General features: G+C 41.5%; 1 protein-coding gene across 10 annotated transcripts in view; it reads right to left on the bottom strand.

Moving 5' to 3' along the window:
* The window catches only part of Fmnl2 (formin like 2), a 269,603-nt gene that overhangs the window by 106,314 nt on the left and 147,194 nt on the right, over positions 1 to 16,095 (bottom strand). For all 10 annotated transcript variants that reach the window (XM_076928747.1, XM_076928746.1, XM_076928749.1 and 7 more), the window contains exon 2: positions 6,900 to 6,983. In XM_076928747.1, coding sequence (XP_076784862.1) covers positions 6,900 to 6,983 — 84 coding nt within the window. The remainder of the gene's footprint in view (positions 1 to 6,899; positions 6,984 to 16,095) is intronic.

Here is a 16,095-nt window from a genome sequence, read left to right as displayed (position 1 = left end):
AGCAACCACATGGTAGCTCAAAGCCATCTATAATGGGATCCCATACCCTATTCGGGTGTATCTGATGATATTTACAGTGTAATCGGATGGATGGATGGATGGATGGATGGATGGATGGATGGATGGATGGACGGACAGATGAATGGGAAGGAAGGAAGGTGGGTGGGTAGATAAATATACAAATGCAAAAAAAAGAGAAAAAGGCCACATCAAACTGGAAGCAGATGCTGCATTTACACAACCAGCAGGCAAAAAATAACTATGGCCACCACAAATTAAGACTAGCAAAGAAAGCATCTCCTCTAGACTCTTCGGAAGGAACAGGGTCCATCCAGTCAGCTCTCTGACTTCAGGTTTCTGGTTTCTAAGACTTTAAAAGAATAAGTTTATGTTGTTTTAAACCATCAAACTAGGTATTTTTGTAAGACACAACATGACCAAGAACATTTATACTACATTAATTTTATTACTAGCGCTACTAGGGCTATGATTTTGAATTTTTGTTTAGACATCTTTGTATCTTATTTGTTGCAGTGCTGGGGGACAGAGCACAGGGCCTCCTGCATGCTAGGCAAGCACTTTGAGCGACATACTCCCCTCCAATTACAGTAATGTTAGAAATTACACATTTCAATGTAAAAGTGATGAATATCAAACCAAAGACAGTAAGTTGATAACATTTTACCTGGAACTAGGAGGATGAACTCAAAAGCTTTGGATTTGTTTTTTTCAAAGTCTAAACACAAGCTGGGGTAAAAAAAATCTGCTAGCACCTGCCAATCTCACATTTTTCTCTGTATCATACCACCTGGGGAGGGGGAGGTTTCCTTAGGGAAATGACTTAGTTTAAGGGGCAAACAACTTACAAGTTAAACATAACAGATTATTTCTATACCATAAAATGATTTCTCAGGAATTAGTGGTTGTGTTAAATTAAAAAGAAAAAAAGTACAGGAGTCTGCATGAATTTGTTACTACTGGTCAAAGAAGTGATGATAAAGTCTCAAAAGGAGAATCTAGATTGACACAAAATGATGAAAATCCAAGCATTCTGGGTGATACCCAGGTCCAGTTCCCAGCACCCACATGACAGCTTACAAGTATCTATAGCTCAAGTTCCAGGGGCTCCAACTCACTCACACAAACATGTATGCAGGCCAAACACCAAATGCACACAGACAGACAAAAACAGGCTGAGCAAGCCAGCACACAGAGACCTCCATGGTCTCTATTTCATTTCCTGCCTTAAGTTCTTACCCTTACTTCTCTTCATAATAGACTGTGATTGGGACATATAAGTGAGCCAAACGAACCCTTTCCTTCCAGTTGAGAGCCAGACCAACCCAAAACTTTCTGAGAGGACCTAATGATGGGACAAAAGAAACTTAGCTCTTTGTCCTTGCTCAGGAGCTGACTTCTGATGCTAGGGTCAGGGCCTTGAAGAAGGTGTTTTTCTGTTGAGAATGCCCTAGGAGATAGAGAATGACCTATTTGCTTTGAGCGTCATTGAGGTTACATCAGGTTGTGATCTGATTGGTCCATTGTCTAGCTGTGTTTTCCCTTGTGTTGGAAAGGGGACACAACCTTGTGTAACTAAGGTTTTGGTTGCTGGAAACTTGGCTTTTCTTCCTGAAGAGACTAGAGTTATCAATCCCAAGGCTGCTGCATGTTCGGCTTGTACTTGAGATGCCCTGTGTTCTTTTTATACAACATTGCTTTATTAGTCTCCTGCTGACTTTGTCCTGATGTTTGGTAGTTTTTGATGTCTCTGCCCCATTTCTTTCTTAGCAATAGATATAAGATGCTGTACTTCTTAATAAGCTTGCTTGGCATAAGGCATAGCTTGTGCAAGATCTCCCAACAACAGCTTTCTGTCTTTTTTCTTATCTCCTGGCTACCGCCCCTTTAAGGCCCTGTTTTGAAGAACCCCCTACTGGTCTAGGTCACCTACCCACAATGATTTTAGTTAGAATGTTTTGTCACAGCAATAGAAAGCAAACAAAGACATTAATTTAACATAGAAGGGAATTAGTCAACCGTCAATTTGTAACCCTCAATGAAATTGACCAAATAAAGATTATCAGTTGGTTTTAAATTCACTAGGTACAAAATTGTTATGTAACTGGTTATATCAAACCGTCACCAAGGCAACAGGACAAAAGTGCTTTCCAACACAAGAGAAAACAGAGCTGGACAATGGAGCAATCAGATCACAAGCTGATGAGCTGAATAAGGCCCACTGACTCACAAAGCAAATAGACAATTCTCTATCTCCTATGACATTCTCAACAAAACAAAAAACGCTCCATCCATCTACCACCCATTAAAGCCAAGTCTAGGACTGAAAGATGGCTCAGTGGTTAAGAGCACTGACTGCACTTCCAGAGGTCCTAAGTTCAAATCCCAGCAACCACATGGTGGCTCACAACCATCTGCAATGTGATATATCTAATGCCCTCTTCTGGTGTGTCTGAAGACAGCTACAGTGTACTCATATATAATAAACAAATCTTAAAAAAAAAAAAAAAAAAAAAAAAAGCCAAGTCTAGTAAAGAGTAACTCAGGACCTAAGCTACTGTGCAGTGAAGAAAGCAACTAGGAAAATGTAAAGAAAAGGTAAGAACCCCTATGAAAGGGCCTGGCCAGCATCTTCACTGTCTGACTGCCAGGAGTAAAACCTGTCCTAGGCACAAATGCATCTACACACCCAGATGCAGTATGCCACTGACCCTGTGCATGTCTAAAAGGAAAACACACCTGAAAGAAAGCTGGAAAATATAAGTGATAAAAAAATATTATGTAGTTACGTAGCTAAATCATGATGGTTTTTATTTGAATGTAAGAAACTCATTTTTTACCTTTTAAACTTAACTAGGAAACAAAATATCCAAGGAACCCTGACTAATTCACAGGTTAAAAGGACACTAGTTAAATAGAAGAAAGACCAAAATAAAAGACAAAAGAAAGGTTGTCGGACAACTTGAAAAGAAACACCCTCCCAAATGAATGAAAGTAAGTGCTATTTCAACACAGTGCACAAATACAAAAGGCACAGTAAAACTGAGCAAGTTAGCATCAAACAGCATTACAGAGATGTCAGGGGGCAAAGTACAGAAAGTCAAAGGTTATTTCTTTCCCAACAGCTGGGTAAGTGGGGCTAAATGTAGAATCAAAACGTCTAACGAGGGAATAGTGTTAACTGATGATTAAATCAGAAGTCTGAGAGCAGAAGGAGGAGGAATGACTCATGCATGAGAAGAAGGAACCACACTTGCATGAGGAGGGGATGGAACCATTCTTGAAGGAATTGAGAATGGAACCACTCTTGTATGTGGTCTTCAGCCTGCTCCCCATTAACTCTGCTCTCCTCTGGATGCACTTCCAGGACAGACACTGGCAATGAGGCAGGTTATAAAGCCCTCCTTGAGCCCTCACCACTGTTCACTCATCACCACTGGTGTTCTGAGAAGCCCCAGTTACCTAAAGCTGACACTCCATAGAACAGAACATGATCAGCTCCCTGCGGCTTTTGCTTACTGGCCAGTGAGCTCCAACATGAACACCAAAACACTAAAACCAGGGCTCAGTGGATCAGTAGGTACAGGCACTTGCTGCAAAAGCCTGGAGACCTAAGTTCAATCCCCAGAACCTATGTGATGGTGGAAGAAGAAACCTGACTCCACACAACTGCCCTCTGACCTCCACATAAGTGTCAGAATGCAGGCACTCACATACATTCACAATAATAATTAAAAAATAATAAAGAAAGTGAAACGACCCACATAGTGGTTCATGAGTGTAATCTTAGTAGCTTGGGAGACTAAAAAAGGAGGATTCCACAAGCAATGGGTTAGACTGGAGTCCATAGTGTTCTCAGCCAACCTGGGGTACAGAGTAAGACCCTGTCTCAAAACAAAAACACTGAAAGGGAAGGAAGAACAGAAGCAAGAGAACAGAGATGAGGACGAGATGGAGCACAGTCAAGTCTTTTCTAAAGCATCTGTTGTTCTGCATTTGCTCCCTCTGGGAAAGGCAGAGCAGGTTCAACTCACAGAGCACTTAAGTTCAGGAGATATTAAAGCAAATAATCTCTGTATGCCAGTAAGGCTGATAAATAATAGTCATCTTGCTCAAGATGATGGCTACAAATGTATAACAACCTCAAGCAAAACTTTTTTCAGTGACCAAAATCATTGCAGAAGGAAAATATGGACCAAAACAAACAAACAAACAAACAAAAAACAAAAAAACACAAAAAACAAATTAGAGGGAGCCCTGGATGAGGCTTGTAAACAAACTGTGTCACTAAAATGCCAGAGTGGGAAAGGAAGACCACACATTTGACTCCAAATAATGCAGCAGCCAAAGATACAGGGAGGAGTGCGAAAGCTCCGTGATTCCTATCGCCTCAGTGGTGATTGTGTATGGGATGGAAAGTTGTGATGCGATACCTCGCCGATAAGGAGCACGCCACACTCAGGATTCTTCTGACAGCATTTATTGAACAGCTCTTCAAGATAGTAAGGTGGAGGGAAGGACGCCGAGCTCAGAAAGCCCGCTGCTTAAATAGAGCTTTTGGGAGACGTGCAGATCCCTCATTGGCTCAAATCTTTCATCCAATTGTCATACTCGGTTTTCGCGCCATGCACAGGCGCATTCTCAAGTAAAGCTTCTGTGAAGAACCAGGAAGCAGAAGCCTGCGCCATCTTTTAATGGCGAATGCGGCTCCTCACAGAAAGTGAGCTACTTCTGCACAGGTTCCTACTATGCTCCAACCCTACCATTCACCAAGCTCCCTTGGAACGTTTGGTTTTTTTTAAACACCATGTCTAAAGCATGTATCCTAAACAACATATATCAATATCAACATCACTATTTCAAAATGAAAAAAATGTATTCACGTCTTGGAATGATGTCACGCATCAATGGTCACACCCCACAGTATCTAAGGCTTTAAAACTAAGGCTCGCACAGGGACTTTCTTAACCTCAAAGCTACAGTTGACACTTTTCCTCACAGCATCATATAAGCATGTGTTGACACCATAAAGTACATATGGGTAGCATGAGATGATCTATTCAACATAATCCATTTTCCTGAATTGTTGGGAGCAAGTTGATGACAAAGACAATACTGGTAGCAATGTTTAATATCTTGTCCTCCAGCAAGCATAGAAGCAACCACAGAGTGCATTTATAAAGTACCTATTTTATTCCAAGTATTACTCCGCATACTTTACATCTATCTCCTCTAATTCTCACAATAAACAAGTTAGTCACATTCTTAAATTAATGAAAAAGATGGTCTCATATATTGAATGTTTATTCACCACAGAGTAGAACTCTTTGATAGGAGTAGAAGGATTAGGAGGTGTGGCCTTGTTGGAAGAAGTGCTTCACTGGGAGTGGGCTCTGAGCTCTAAAAGCTTTTGAAGGCACAAAGCCCAGTGTCTTTTTCTGCCTAAAGATTAGGATTAGAATGTAGCTCTCAACTATTTATCCAGCACCATGCTCTCAGCGACAGTGTAATAAACTAAACCTATAAACTATAAGTAATTTCCCAGGGCTTTCTTCTATAAGAGTTGCCTTGATCATGGTATTTCTTCATAGCAGTAAAACAGTAACTAAGATACTTACATATATGCATGCAACAACAATTAGTGAAAAAGAAGCCATGAATTTGAAAAGGAGAAAAGAAGAGATATATTGAAAATTTTGGGGTGAAAGATAAAAAGAAATGATAAAATGTATATAATGTCAAAAATTATATATGTGTGTGTGTATGTGTGTGTGTATGTATGTGGAGGGGAGTTTGAAGGAAGGAAAGAAGGCAGGTAAGTAATTCAGTCTACCTTTGCCTCTGTGTTCTCTATGTCTTTCCTACCTTGGGTACTGGAATTAAAACCTAGACTTCATGCATGCTAAGTAAGACTCTGCCATCAAGCCATATTGCACCTGAACACAGGATAATCATAGACATGGTCGCTGGTGAATGTATCAACATACAGAAATGTGATGCCTGTGCACGTGTGTGTGTGTGTGTGTGTGTGTGTGTGTGTGTCTGTCTGTCTGTCTGTCTGTCTGTCTGACTGTCTGTCTCAAAAAGGGGGCAAAGAAGGGGGTGGGAACCACACAAATAGACCATATTTGACTGTTAAAGACAGAATGGGGGTGGGGGGCAACATTCAGGATGTAAATAATTAATTTAAAAAATAATATTAACATTCATTTAAAAAAACATGGAAAATAGAAGAGATATTTCTAGGCAAACATGGGGGGGGGGGGAAAACAAAAACAACTTTTCTTTTCAAGTGCAGAGCTCACACTCTGGACTTCCTATGGGGAAGACCCAGAGAATGATGTTTATGATACAGACCACAGAGAGAAAACATTGAATATAATTGAATATAAAATGAAAGACAAAAAAAAAAAGAGCAAAAGCTTTTACTTCTTATTTTATACCCCTCAGAAGGGTATGAGTTTGTCATAATGAGTTAAAAGACAAAATAATAACAGCTGGGAACTAGTTAAAGTGGGCAGCAATGTTATGGGCTACCCATGTTTTTTTTTATAAACAATTTACATTCTTATATGACAATATGCCAGTTTTCAGGCAGGTCAGTTAAACCGTAAGATCTATACCACGTATGCAGCATAGGCTGCCACAGAAGGCAAACAGAATAGACAACTTTATTTTGAGTTCCTTTCCCATGAACTATTTCAAATAATGAAAAAACTACCATGGTAACTTTCTACTTTTGCTCTGGAGATAAGAAACCCAGAAGCCAAAGATCAGAATGGAGAATCTCATGCATCTCCCAGGATAAGCTCAACTCACATAGGAACAACACAGTATTTCCCCTTTCTTTGCTTCCTCCATAGAAAATGGCTGTTTCTTACCTGATCACAGATCAGCTCCCATTTTTTCTCATTGTCATACTGCCGCAGTAGCCTGGCTTTGTCAGGAGGTAGGTTCATAGCATTCTGTGAAAAGAAAAAGATCTGTTACATACCACAGTATGTCACAGGTATAGCAAAAAACAAAAACCACTAAGATCCTTTCATGACAGCATTTCAATGCCTAGCAAATGATTCGGTCAGGGCACCTGCAGAAGTCATTCCCACATTCCTCTGTGATTCATTCATATATGAGGCAACCCACACTCAGGAGGTGAAAGGAAGGAGCAGCCTGCCTTAAAACAATCCGACATGCACTTCAGCAAAAGTGGCTCTGTCCATTCATTTCAGGGCACCCTCCCCTTATAACCAACAAAGCGGTCAGAAGTGGCTTTTCAGAAACCATGGTTCCCCTGTAGACGCAAAGACACCAAAAGAAGATTCAATGGCCAGAATCACTGAAAGAAAGTGTCAAGTTTGCATCAGATGATGGGTAGGGATGCTTTCTACATAAGCGTAGCAACTTGAGTTGATCCCTAGATCCACAGGAAAGTGAGGGAGAACAAAATAAAAGGCAGATAAATAACGATAAGAGTCTTCGGTACCCTCTGTGGAAATGTGGCATCCCCTCTGGCTTGTTAACATCAGCCAACCAACTCAACCCTTAACTGTTTGCATACGAGGTTAAGTAGACAGCAAAGAATAGACACCAAAGCCAGATATTTAGACATCAGCCTCACACAGACCCCTGCTGCTACAAGGACGCATGTTCTGCAGAGCTGAACATGGACTTGCCTGAATACAGATGCGTGTATGACCCCGGTGTTCCAAATAACCGATCATACATATTACCAAGATCCTTAGCAACAGGACTTGGTGGCAAAGTCTGAGAGCCCAGAAGAAATTCAGATCTTTCTGTGTCCTCTCTCAAGGCCCCATATGTTCTAAACACTTGAACTAAGTACTCACTTACGGTGTTATGTCTTTTGATCAACCTGTCCCAACATTGACACACTAGTATCATCCCTGCTGAGACAATGCAGGTCCTTGTCTAGGCCAATATTTGGGACACCAGATGCAAAGGTCTTGACCTGTCAATGCTCAGACCCCTGGCCCTCTGAAGGCCTCGGCTTAGGGGCTTACAACTAGACCACGCCTTCTTGTCTGGGTTTTCATGCTGTGGAAGGGTGGGCTAACTGACTTAATCATCAGAGAATCATGGTGTGATGACTTAATAGGTTTAACCCAAGCATTTCCCCTAAACACAGCCTGACATTCATATTGATATTCCTTAAATATATCTACCATCTAATTACTTGAATAGAAACCAGCAGATTCTCAGGGTAGTCAGCGACTAAAGAATTTTAAAGGGTTAATCTCTTTTAAGGTTTTAATCACTTCTATGCTGACAATGTCCTTAGAACTGTAGACTCCAGAGTTTTAAGTGGAACTACTAAAACTTCTTAAATATTGAAATACATAAAATGGGGGAAATAGTTTCATGTAACCCAGCTCTTTGGAATAGCTACTTAAAATAGAATGAAAAAGTATCTAAGTGACTCTGTTCAGTTTTTTGTTTTTGTTTTTGTTTTTTTAAGTTGAGCAACCAACTTTGGGATATGGCAAAGAAATCCATGTATATCTTTCTTTAGGGGAGGGGTACAGCGTTATTTACTGTTAAATAAACAGCTCTTCATTGCTTATTTGTGCCCTGAAGATGAATGTTTTCCTCCTAAACCAGTTCATGACCCTCAGATTAGTACCCTGGGTATGATTATATGCAGTACAAGATTGCAAGATAAGGTAAATGAGTTTTCCCCTACAGTCCTCATTAATCTCCAGAGATAGGAAGGAATTTTTTAAATGCCTGAACTGCAGTATCCAAAGCAGTGCATTGAGCATGAGGCATGTCTAATCTCAATCTTCAGGCATAAGCACGTGAGGTTGATATGATAATCCCCAGTTATATGGAGAAACGAGCCTGGGTGAACTCGGTTAACTTGCTTAAGGCTGCATAGCCTCATTGGTAACAAACTCTATTAAATTCCCAGGATACATTCTAATGGTGCAGCCAAGTTCATTTTGCAGAAAAAATAAAATGTCAAGTTACTTAAAACGCTGTGCCAATCCTCTGCTAAGCACTCATGCAAGTAGTTAGCAACGGCAATTGGAGGGCCTTGTTTGTTTGTTTGTTTAAAAAAAAAAAGTTTAAGATGTTCCCTCTAAGCTAACTTTTATTTTGATTAAACAGCCTTCTGCTTGATGAATGCTTCTGAAGCAGTCCTTGTGCAACATGGTGCGTGGCACCACTGGAGAAAACCAAATATATATGGTTCCTAAACGTTCTTGTATTGTGATGAATAGACAAAAAACTGACTCTGGCAAGACTTCATAGAGGTTATCAGAAGGAAGCATGGATTGGGTGAGGATACAGACCCTGGGAAAAAGGAGTCACAATGGAAATTTAAACATGAGCCTTTAATCCCAGCATTTGGGAGGCAGAGGCAGGCTGATTTCTGAGTTCAAGGCCAGCCTGGTCTACAGAGTGAATTTCAGGACTGCCAGGACTACACAGAGAAACCCTGTCTCGAAAAACCCGAATGAATGAATGAATGAATGAATGAATGAATGAAAGAAAAGACGTGAGTCAGAGCTGTACCGTGAGCAGAAAGGTACTCCAAGGTCAATAACTGTACTTAAATGTAAAGTGCAGCACGAAGCTTACAAATGCCTACATCTATGTCTATGTGCATGCATGTAGTGCCCACGGAAACCAGAAGAGAGCATCATTCCAAACCCTAAGACTCACATTACAGATGTTCGTAAGTCTCCATGTGGGTACTGGGAAGAGAACCTGGGGCCTCTGGAAGAGTAGCCAGTGCTCTTAACTGCTTGGTGAGCCACCTCTCCAACCCCTCAAACACTTTAACACAAGAAAATGATACAAGCAAGTAGTTTTCTCAAGTCGCTGCAAATACAACATACAGAGTGATCAAGAGTAGCAAACGTAGAAGCAGAGAGGCCAGGGAGGAGACGGGGCAGCGGCACACATGAGTTATGATCATCACCAAAGGAGCAAAAGTGCACTGAGAGAGCTGAGGAGCTCAGCTCGGCCAGTAAAGTACTCACTGTATGCAAATGTGAGGACCCTTCAGATCTCCAGAACCCAGGTTAAAACCACATGGGTGGAGCAGCCCTCTGTTACCCCCAGAACAAAAAAAAAAAAGAGATAGACAGCAAGCTGGCTAACCAGATTAGCCAAACATCAAGCTCCAAGTTTATAGAGAGATTCTGTCTCAGTATTTAAGATAGAAAGCAATAAAAAAAGACACCCAATGTTAACCTTAACATTCGCAGGCACTACGTCACGTGCACTGATACCCACTCGAAAATAAATACACAGATACACACCACGTGCAGGTACAAAAGAAGAATGAGGTTATGAGAGAAATGTTCCATGAAACCTGTCTGGATAGACTAAGGACTGGGAGGATATCAAGAGGCGGAGCCTTAACTCTCGCTTGGGGTATATGCCAGTCCGTGGAAGGGAGGAGCACACACAGAAGACAAGTCTGTGTGGAGGAAGTGACAAAGAATCAGATCTCTAGCATTCCTGTCTAGACGTGAGAACTTACGGGAAAACCGAGAAGAATCAAAGCAGACGTCATGAGCGTGGAACTCAAAGACCAGGTGTGCCTCGCCCTGAATTAAGAGTCCCATAACCACTTTCAATTCAAGAATAGTTCTTGTCAGGAGTGGCATTTCCACACAAGAGTAAAAAACAAAGGGGGAAGTGATGTAATTATAATTTCAAAAATATATAAGAAGTAATTCAAAAAAATTAAAACAACACTTGCTAATCATTCATCAAGCATCTAACATACCATCCTCTCTCCGTCAGTCCTCTGAGATGCTCAGGCATAAAATATAGCTGAGTAATCCCACAGGGATTCCTCGTAGAATCAGACATTCCATAGAAACTCATAATAGCTACTCTAAAATCTCTTTAGAGTGAACTCTTCCTGTCCTACTATACATACAGGAGAGGACTCTAAGTTCCACCCTAAATATTTGTACAGGTAACTCATAAGAATATTGTGTCCATCCCCACGTTCCTTTGATATACATGTAAGTGTACCACTCTTTAATTTCCCAGATGTGTACATCGATGTCTAGGTTTCCCAGCAGTGACAGCTCTGCCTCATCCAGATGAGGTGTATTGACACCTGAGTCACGGAGCTCTGATTTCTATCTCTTATCCATCAGTTCATCTAGAAATTACCGGGCTCTAACTAGGTGTGGCACAGGATATCTGCATCACTGGCATGTGAATGAATTGGATCATGAAGCTGCTACCTGCAAATGCCTGCCAACAGTCCACTGGAGACATACCATATTTGTGTTGAAAAGCTCAGTGAATGTTAATTACCCGACTTCTATACTGTATGAGTTGCTTGCTACAATAAATTCATCATAGAAAGTGCTCTTTCTTCAAGGAATGCCCTTTCCTTCCACTCTGGTTAATCAGCTTGGACACGGCTCATCATTAGAATGACTACCTAGCTACTACAAGAAGATATCCTGCTTGAATTCTGATAACAATACATCCATGACACTTGACAATTTTCTTTGTCTGTTAATGACCAACACACAGTATGGCAGCCACTACACCTTCAGGAGATTGTGGAATAAATAAATGAGAAGACGCAGCCATCCTTTGGGTCCGAAGTATCTTCACTCATTTAGAGTTTGTTTTGCACTATAAGTATCCACACAAAAAAGTATTTCCCAAATCTCACAAAGCATCAACCAACCAATGGGGCATTTTACTTATTACTTTTCAGATAAGGGTTCATTGGAAATAGTCTACAATTGTATTATTTTCCAGGAAATAAAATGAATGTTAGGCATCCTTTCACTATATGCAATCCGCACGAACTCCTGTCTTGTTGCCAGTACCTTCACACTGCTATCAATTGCTGTACCTAACCTATCCAAGGAGCAATTATATTTATGGCCTCCATTCTAGCATTAAATGCTTTCCTTATTAGAACCATTTCAAAACAAAAGTTTTTGAGAGCAATGGCATATTTATATTTCTAAATATTTTATAAAGACAATAATGCATCATAGCTATATATTTGAAGTTATAATTGCAGATTAATATTGCATGCAACAGAGTGGAATGAAGGAACCCAGTTCATTCAGAAACAAACAAACTCATGCTAGACAATACAGGATTTTCTGATACCACTCTTGTCCTGAATACTTGGTAAAAATGGAAACCTGTAAAATATCCTTTTTCTACCTCATACCCTCAGGGCTCAAACTGAGAAACCTACAAGACAGTGTGGAAGGTGAGTAGTAGCAGCAGCCTGATATCTAAGACAGTGGTGACCTCTTCATCTCTCAAAGGAAGCTTGTGGTTATTAAGTCACAGGATTCTCTAATGGGGAAGATTCCATACTGACCACTTTGAAGATAAAGAAGACATGAGCTTTGTAAGTCATGAGGAAGAAAGGAAGGAATGAACAAAACACACGGTTTATACCATCTCCCAGAACTCTTAGGTTACCAGGGATACACAGTTTCTAGGAATCCAGCAAAGGAACATTTAAAAAAATTTTTGTTGTTGTTGTTGTTGTTGAGGCCTGAAAGATAAGGATAAGAATGCTTTCTGTGCAAGCATAAGGGCCAGACTTCGACTCCCAAGCATCACATAAAAAGCCAAGCATAGCTGTCAATGCCTGTAACACAAGCATTGAAGAACAGAGACAAACAGATCCAAAGAGATCCATACCCACACATCACAGCCAAAAAGGCAAGCTCTGGTTCAGTGAGAGACCCTTCTCAATGCAGTAAGATAAAGGGCAACGGAGAAAGACATCCAGTGCTCTCCTTGGGTCTTCACATGTGAGTACACAGCTCTCTCTCTCTCTCTCTCTCTCTCTCTCTCTCTCTCTCTCTCACACACACACACACACACACACACACACACACACACACACACACACACACACACAGAAAGCATATATCATCTCCAATAGCTAACCACAAACAAAAGTAATTTAGTTGTGGTTGAAAAGGTAAATTTACCCTCCTAGTCAATTCCATGTTAACTATAGTCCCCTTAAACAACAAATCTTCAGAGCTTTCATCTTTGAAAAAATGAAAGTCTGTACCCATTAAACAACTCCCCATTTCCCTATCCTCAAAATCATAGCCTTTGCTAAGAAGCCAAAAAACATGACGGGCTGCAACCTGGAGCTTAAGCATCAAGAGTGAACGTCAGGAAGCAGATGGGAGAAGGGTAAGAGTGCAGAGCTGATGGTGGTGATACACACAATCTGAATAGAAAGGCATGTAAAATAAACAGCCCGAAGTTGAAAATTACTCCAGTAATTCAAAATGAAACCAAAGGTAAGAGTCAAAACAAAGCAAGATGCACCATTAACTGTTGTCCTAATCATCTCAGGCCCTTGGGTGCTTTCCACAAATTCTCTGATGGAATCTGCTTTATAGTCCTGACAAATGGGTATTGTCATGTCCACAGAGAAGGAAGCTCAGGGAAAAGGCTCCTCCATTAGTGAGACAGAATGCAAGCCAGTTCCAAAAATCATCTGACTACTTGCTTCCCATTACACCGAAGCTATGATGCTTCTCAAGTCCGAATTAAGCAGCTTGCTAGTTCTACAACAACACCCTAAGCCACAGTCACCATTAGCAAAGCTCCAAATGCAATAGTTTGATTCCGGTAACTACTGCTTTCAGATAAAGTAGTAAGTTTTTACCAGAAGCTCCTACGATGTTAAGAGAATATAAACGGAAAGAACAAGAAGAGGGTTGGACACAGACAATGAAGACACAGATACCCGGCAAATCAGCCAATACTTAATAAGCCAAAATCAACGCCCAAAAGGAAGTGTGAGGGACCCTCAGTAGACGGGGGAAGGCATAGACTAACGTAGCAGAGCACCTCGAAATAGCACAACTTGAGAGAAAAGGTAGGGAAAGCAGCAAAGAGTGGCATTCTCCACCACTCTTTGATAGTGTGACCTGGGGTAGATTACTGAAACTGAGCCTCAGTTTCCCCTCTTGCATGTTCACAGTATGGAACATGAGGGTGATGGTGGTAACGGGGTGGCGATGACGCAGAGTTGCAGAGAAAGTGATAATGCATCCAAAATAGCAGTAAAGCCCATGGGAACTACACCAGACCTCATTCATACTGTTGTTACGTTAGCCAAATGTAAAGGTACGGGAGGAGATAAGAGCTACAACACACTGAGAATAAACCAGAGAGGAATAGACAGGTCATTTAAGATTAGTTAGTGTGAACTCCAAAAGCAAGATTCACTAGTTACACCAGAGCACAGACAAGTGTCGGCTGAGGAAATGAATCCTCGGGAAAAGGAAGCCTCCGAAGAAGCACTCAGAACACAGCGGGCTGCTCCATCTCTCATTCTTTCCACCTTGTTATTTTCCCTTGCACTACTATTATTAGGAGATCAGGCAGTGAGGCAGCAGTTCCCCAGTGCTCACATGAGAACTGCAATGGATGAGCAGCAGGTGGGTGGCTGCCAGCTCAGCACGTGGCTCCCTCTTCTGTTCAACTGAAAAGCCAAGCGCTTCTGCGACCTATCTTTGTGACTACCTGACATCCTTGATTGTTAGGGAGCTAACCTAGAGGACACTGGTAAGGTAGTCAGCTTGCTTCCTAGAGCATGACTCAGGCAGGCAGCCAAATGGTTCCCCTGAGGGAATCACTATGGCCAGTCGTCTTTCATTATCGCTGTTGCTTTATTTAATCATTGAGGATATTGATGTCATTCCAGGGAGCCAGAGAAGCCCATGGGAGTGTAAATAAGTCTCTCTCTAATCTGGTTCCATCTATAAAATAAAACCTGACCGGAAACTTGTCCTTTGTAGGGAACAAGACACACCTCTGACCTCCCATTCCAATCTTAGATCCAACCTGTTTTCTTTGAAAGCTTGCTTTCTGCAAACTTTGAATGAAATACGTGCACATCCATAAGTCCAGACCCAAGCTGGGCTTGAAGCTTTTATATTCACAATCCATCCTTTTGGGAAGATGAGGCAGGAAATCACTATGAGTAATCGTTAGCCTAAGCTACTTAGTGAGTTCTAGACCAACCTGGGCTGTAAAGTGAGGTCCTGTCTGAAATAAAACAAAAACACACAGAGCTCGAAAGACAAGCTTGTAGTCTCTAGTCCTGGCCCTGCCCTCCTTCTCAGGTGACCAGAGGCACTCATCAGATCCATGTAAATGCTTGGTACCAGCTAACGGAGAGATGAGCTTTGAGGCAGGACCTAGTGTGCAGATACCAATTGTACTGACAAAAGTGGATAATGCACTGGGAGCCATGGGTGGAACTGAATGGGGGAGCTGGTCTCCGCAGAATACTGCTGGCATGACAGTCACTGAGGGTGCGTTCCCCTCACACTGGCTCTTTGTTCCTCGTTCCACCAGCTCAGGTGAGTCAATACCCGGCAGATGCTAAAACCACACAACCCCGCTCTGGCTATAATCCCAACTGAAATACAGGTTGCTGTCACAGTCAGGCTCATGATGTCCGGTGCCTTGGCCTGCTCTGGAGTTCACACAACCCTTCATCTCAAGTCTACAAATGTCTGTGCCAGAGATGTCTGCATGTGCACATTCACACAAGGCCACACACCTTCATAGGCAGCCTTTGGACAACAGGAGGCTAGACATTCACAGGCACTTTGCTTAGGAACACAGATCAAATTTAGGAAGTCGAAGTAAAAGGATCAGGAGTTCGAGGCCAGCCTCAGCTACCCAATAAGTCTGAAAACACAAACACCTGAATCAAAATCCAGAGAAAGGTTAAATTTTTTTTTTACATAATATCAATTTCCTATGCCACAAAATTATGTTGTAAAAATATCCTGATAACTGACTATGATAAGTTCAGACTAACTATAAAACAAATGAGGCACACTCAGCCACATCACTCCATAGATCCTCCTGTCTCTCACCAGATAATCCACAGCAGTGTATTTTCACCTGTTCTTTCCCCTAACGCCCTGGCGCCACCCTGCCCTCCACATTCCCACTTCCCTTCTTAGAAGCTTAGGATCCATGCTCTTCAGGCCTTTGCATAGTCAGGGCTTCCCTCCACCTCTTAAACTTCATTACAAAGGTAACTGTGAAAAA

The sequence above is a fragment of the Arvicanthis niloticus genome, chromosome 2 (genome assembly GCF_011762505.2).
Source record: "Arvicanthis niloticus isolate mArvNil1 chromosome 2, mArvNil1.pat.X, whole genome shotgun sequence".
Lineage (NCBI taxonomy): Eukaryota > Metazoa > Chordata > Mammalia > Rodentia > Muridae > Arvicanthis > Arvicanthis niloticus.
Note: the sequence above shows the minus strand (reverse complement) of the source record. Positions and strands in the feature narration are given on the sequence as shown.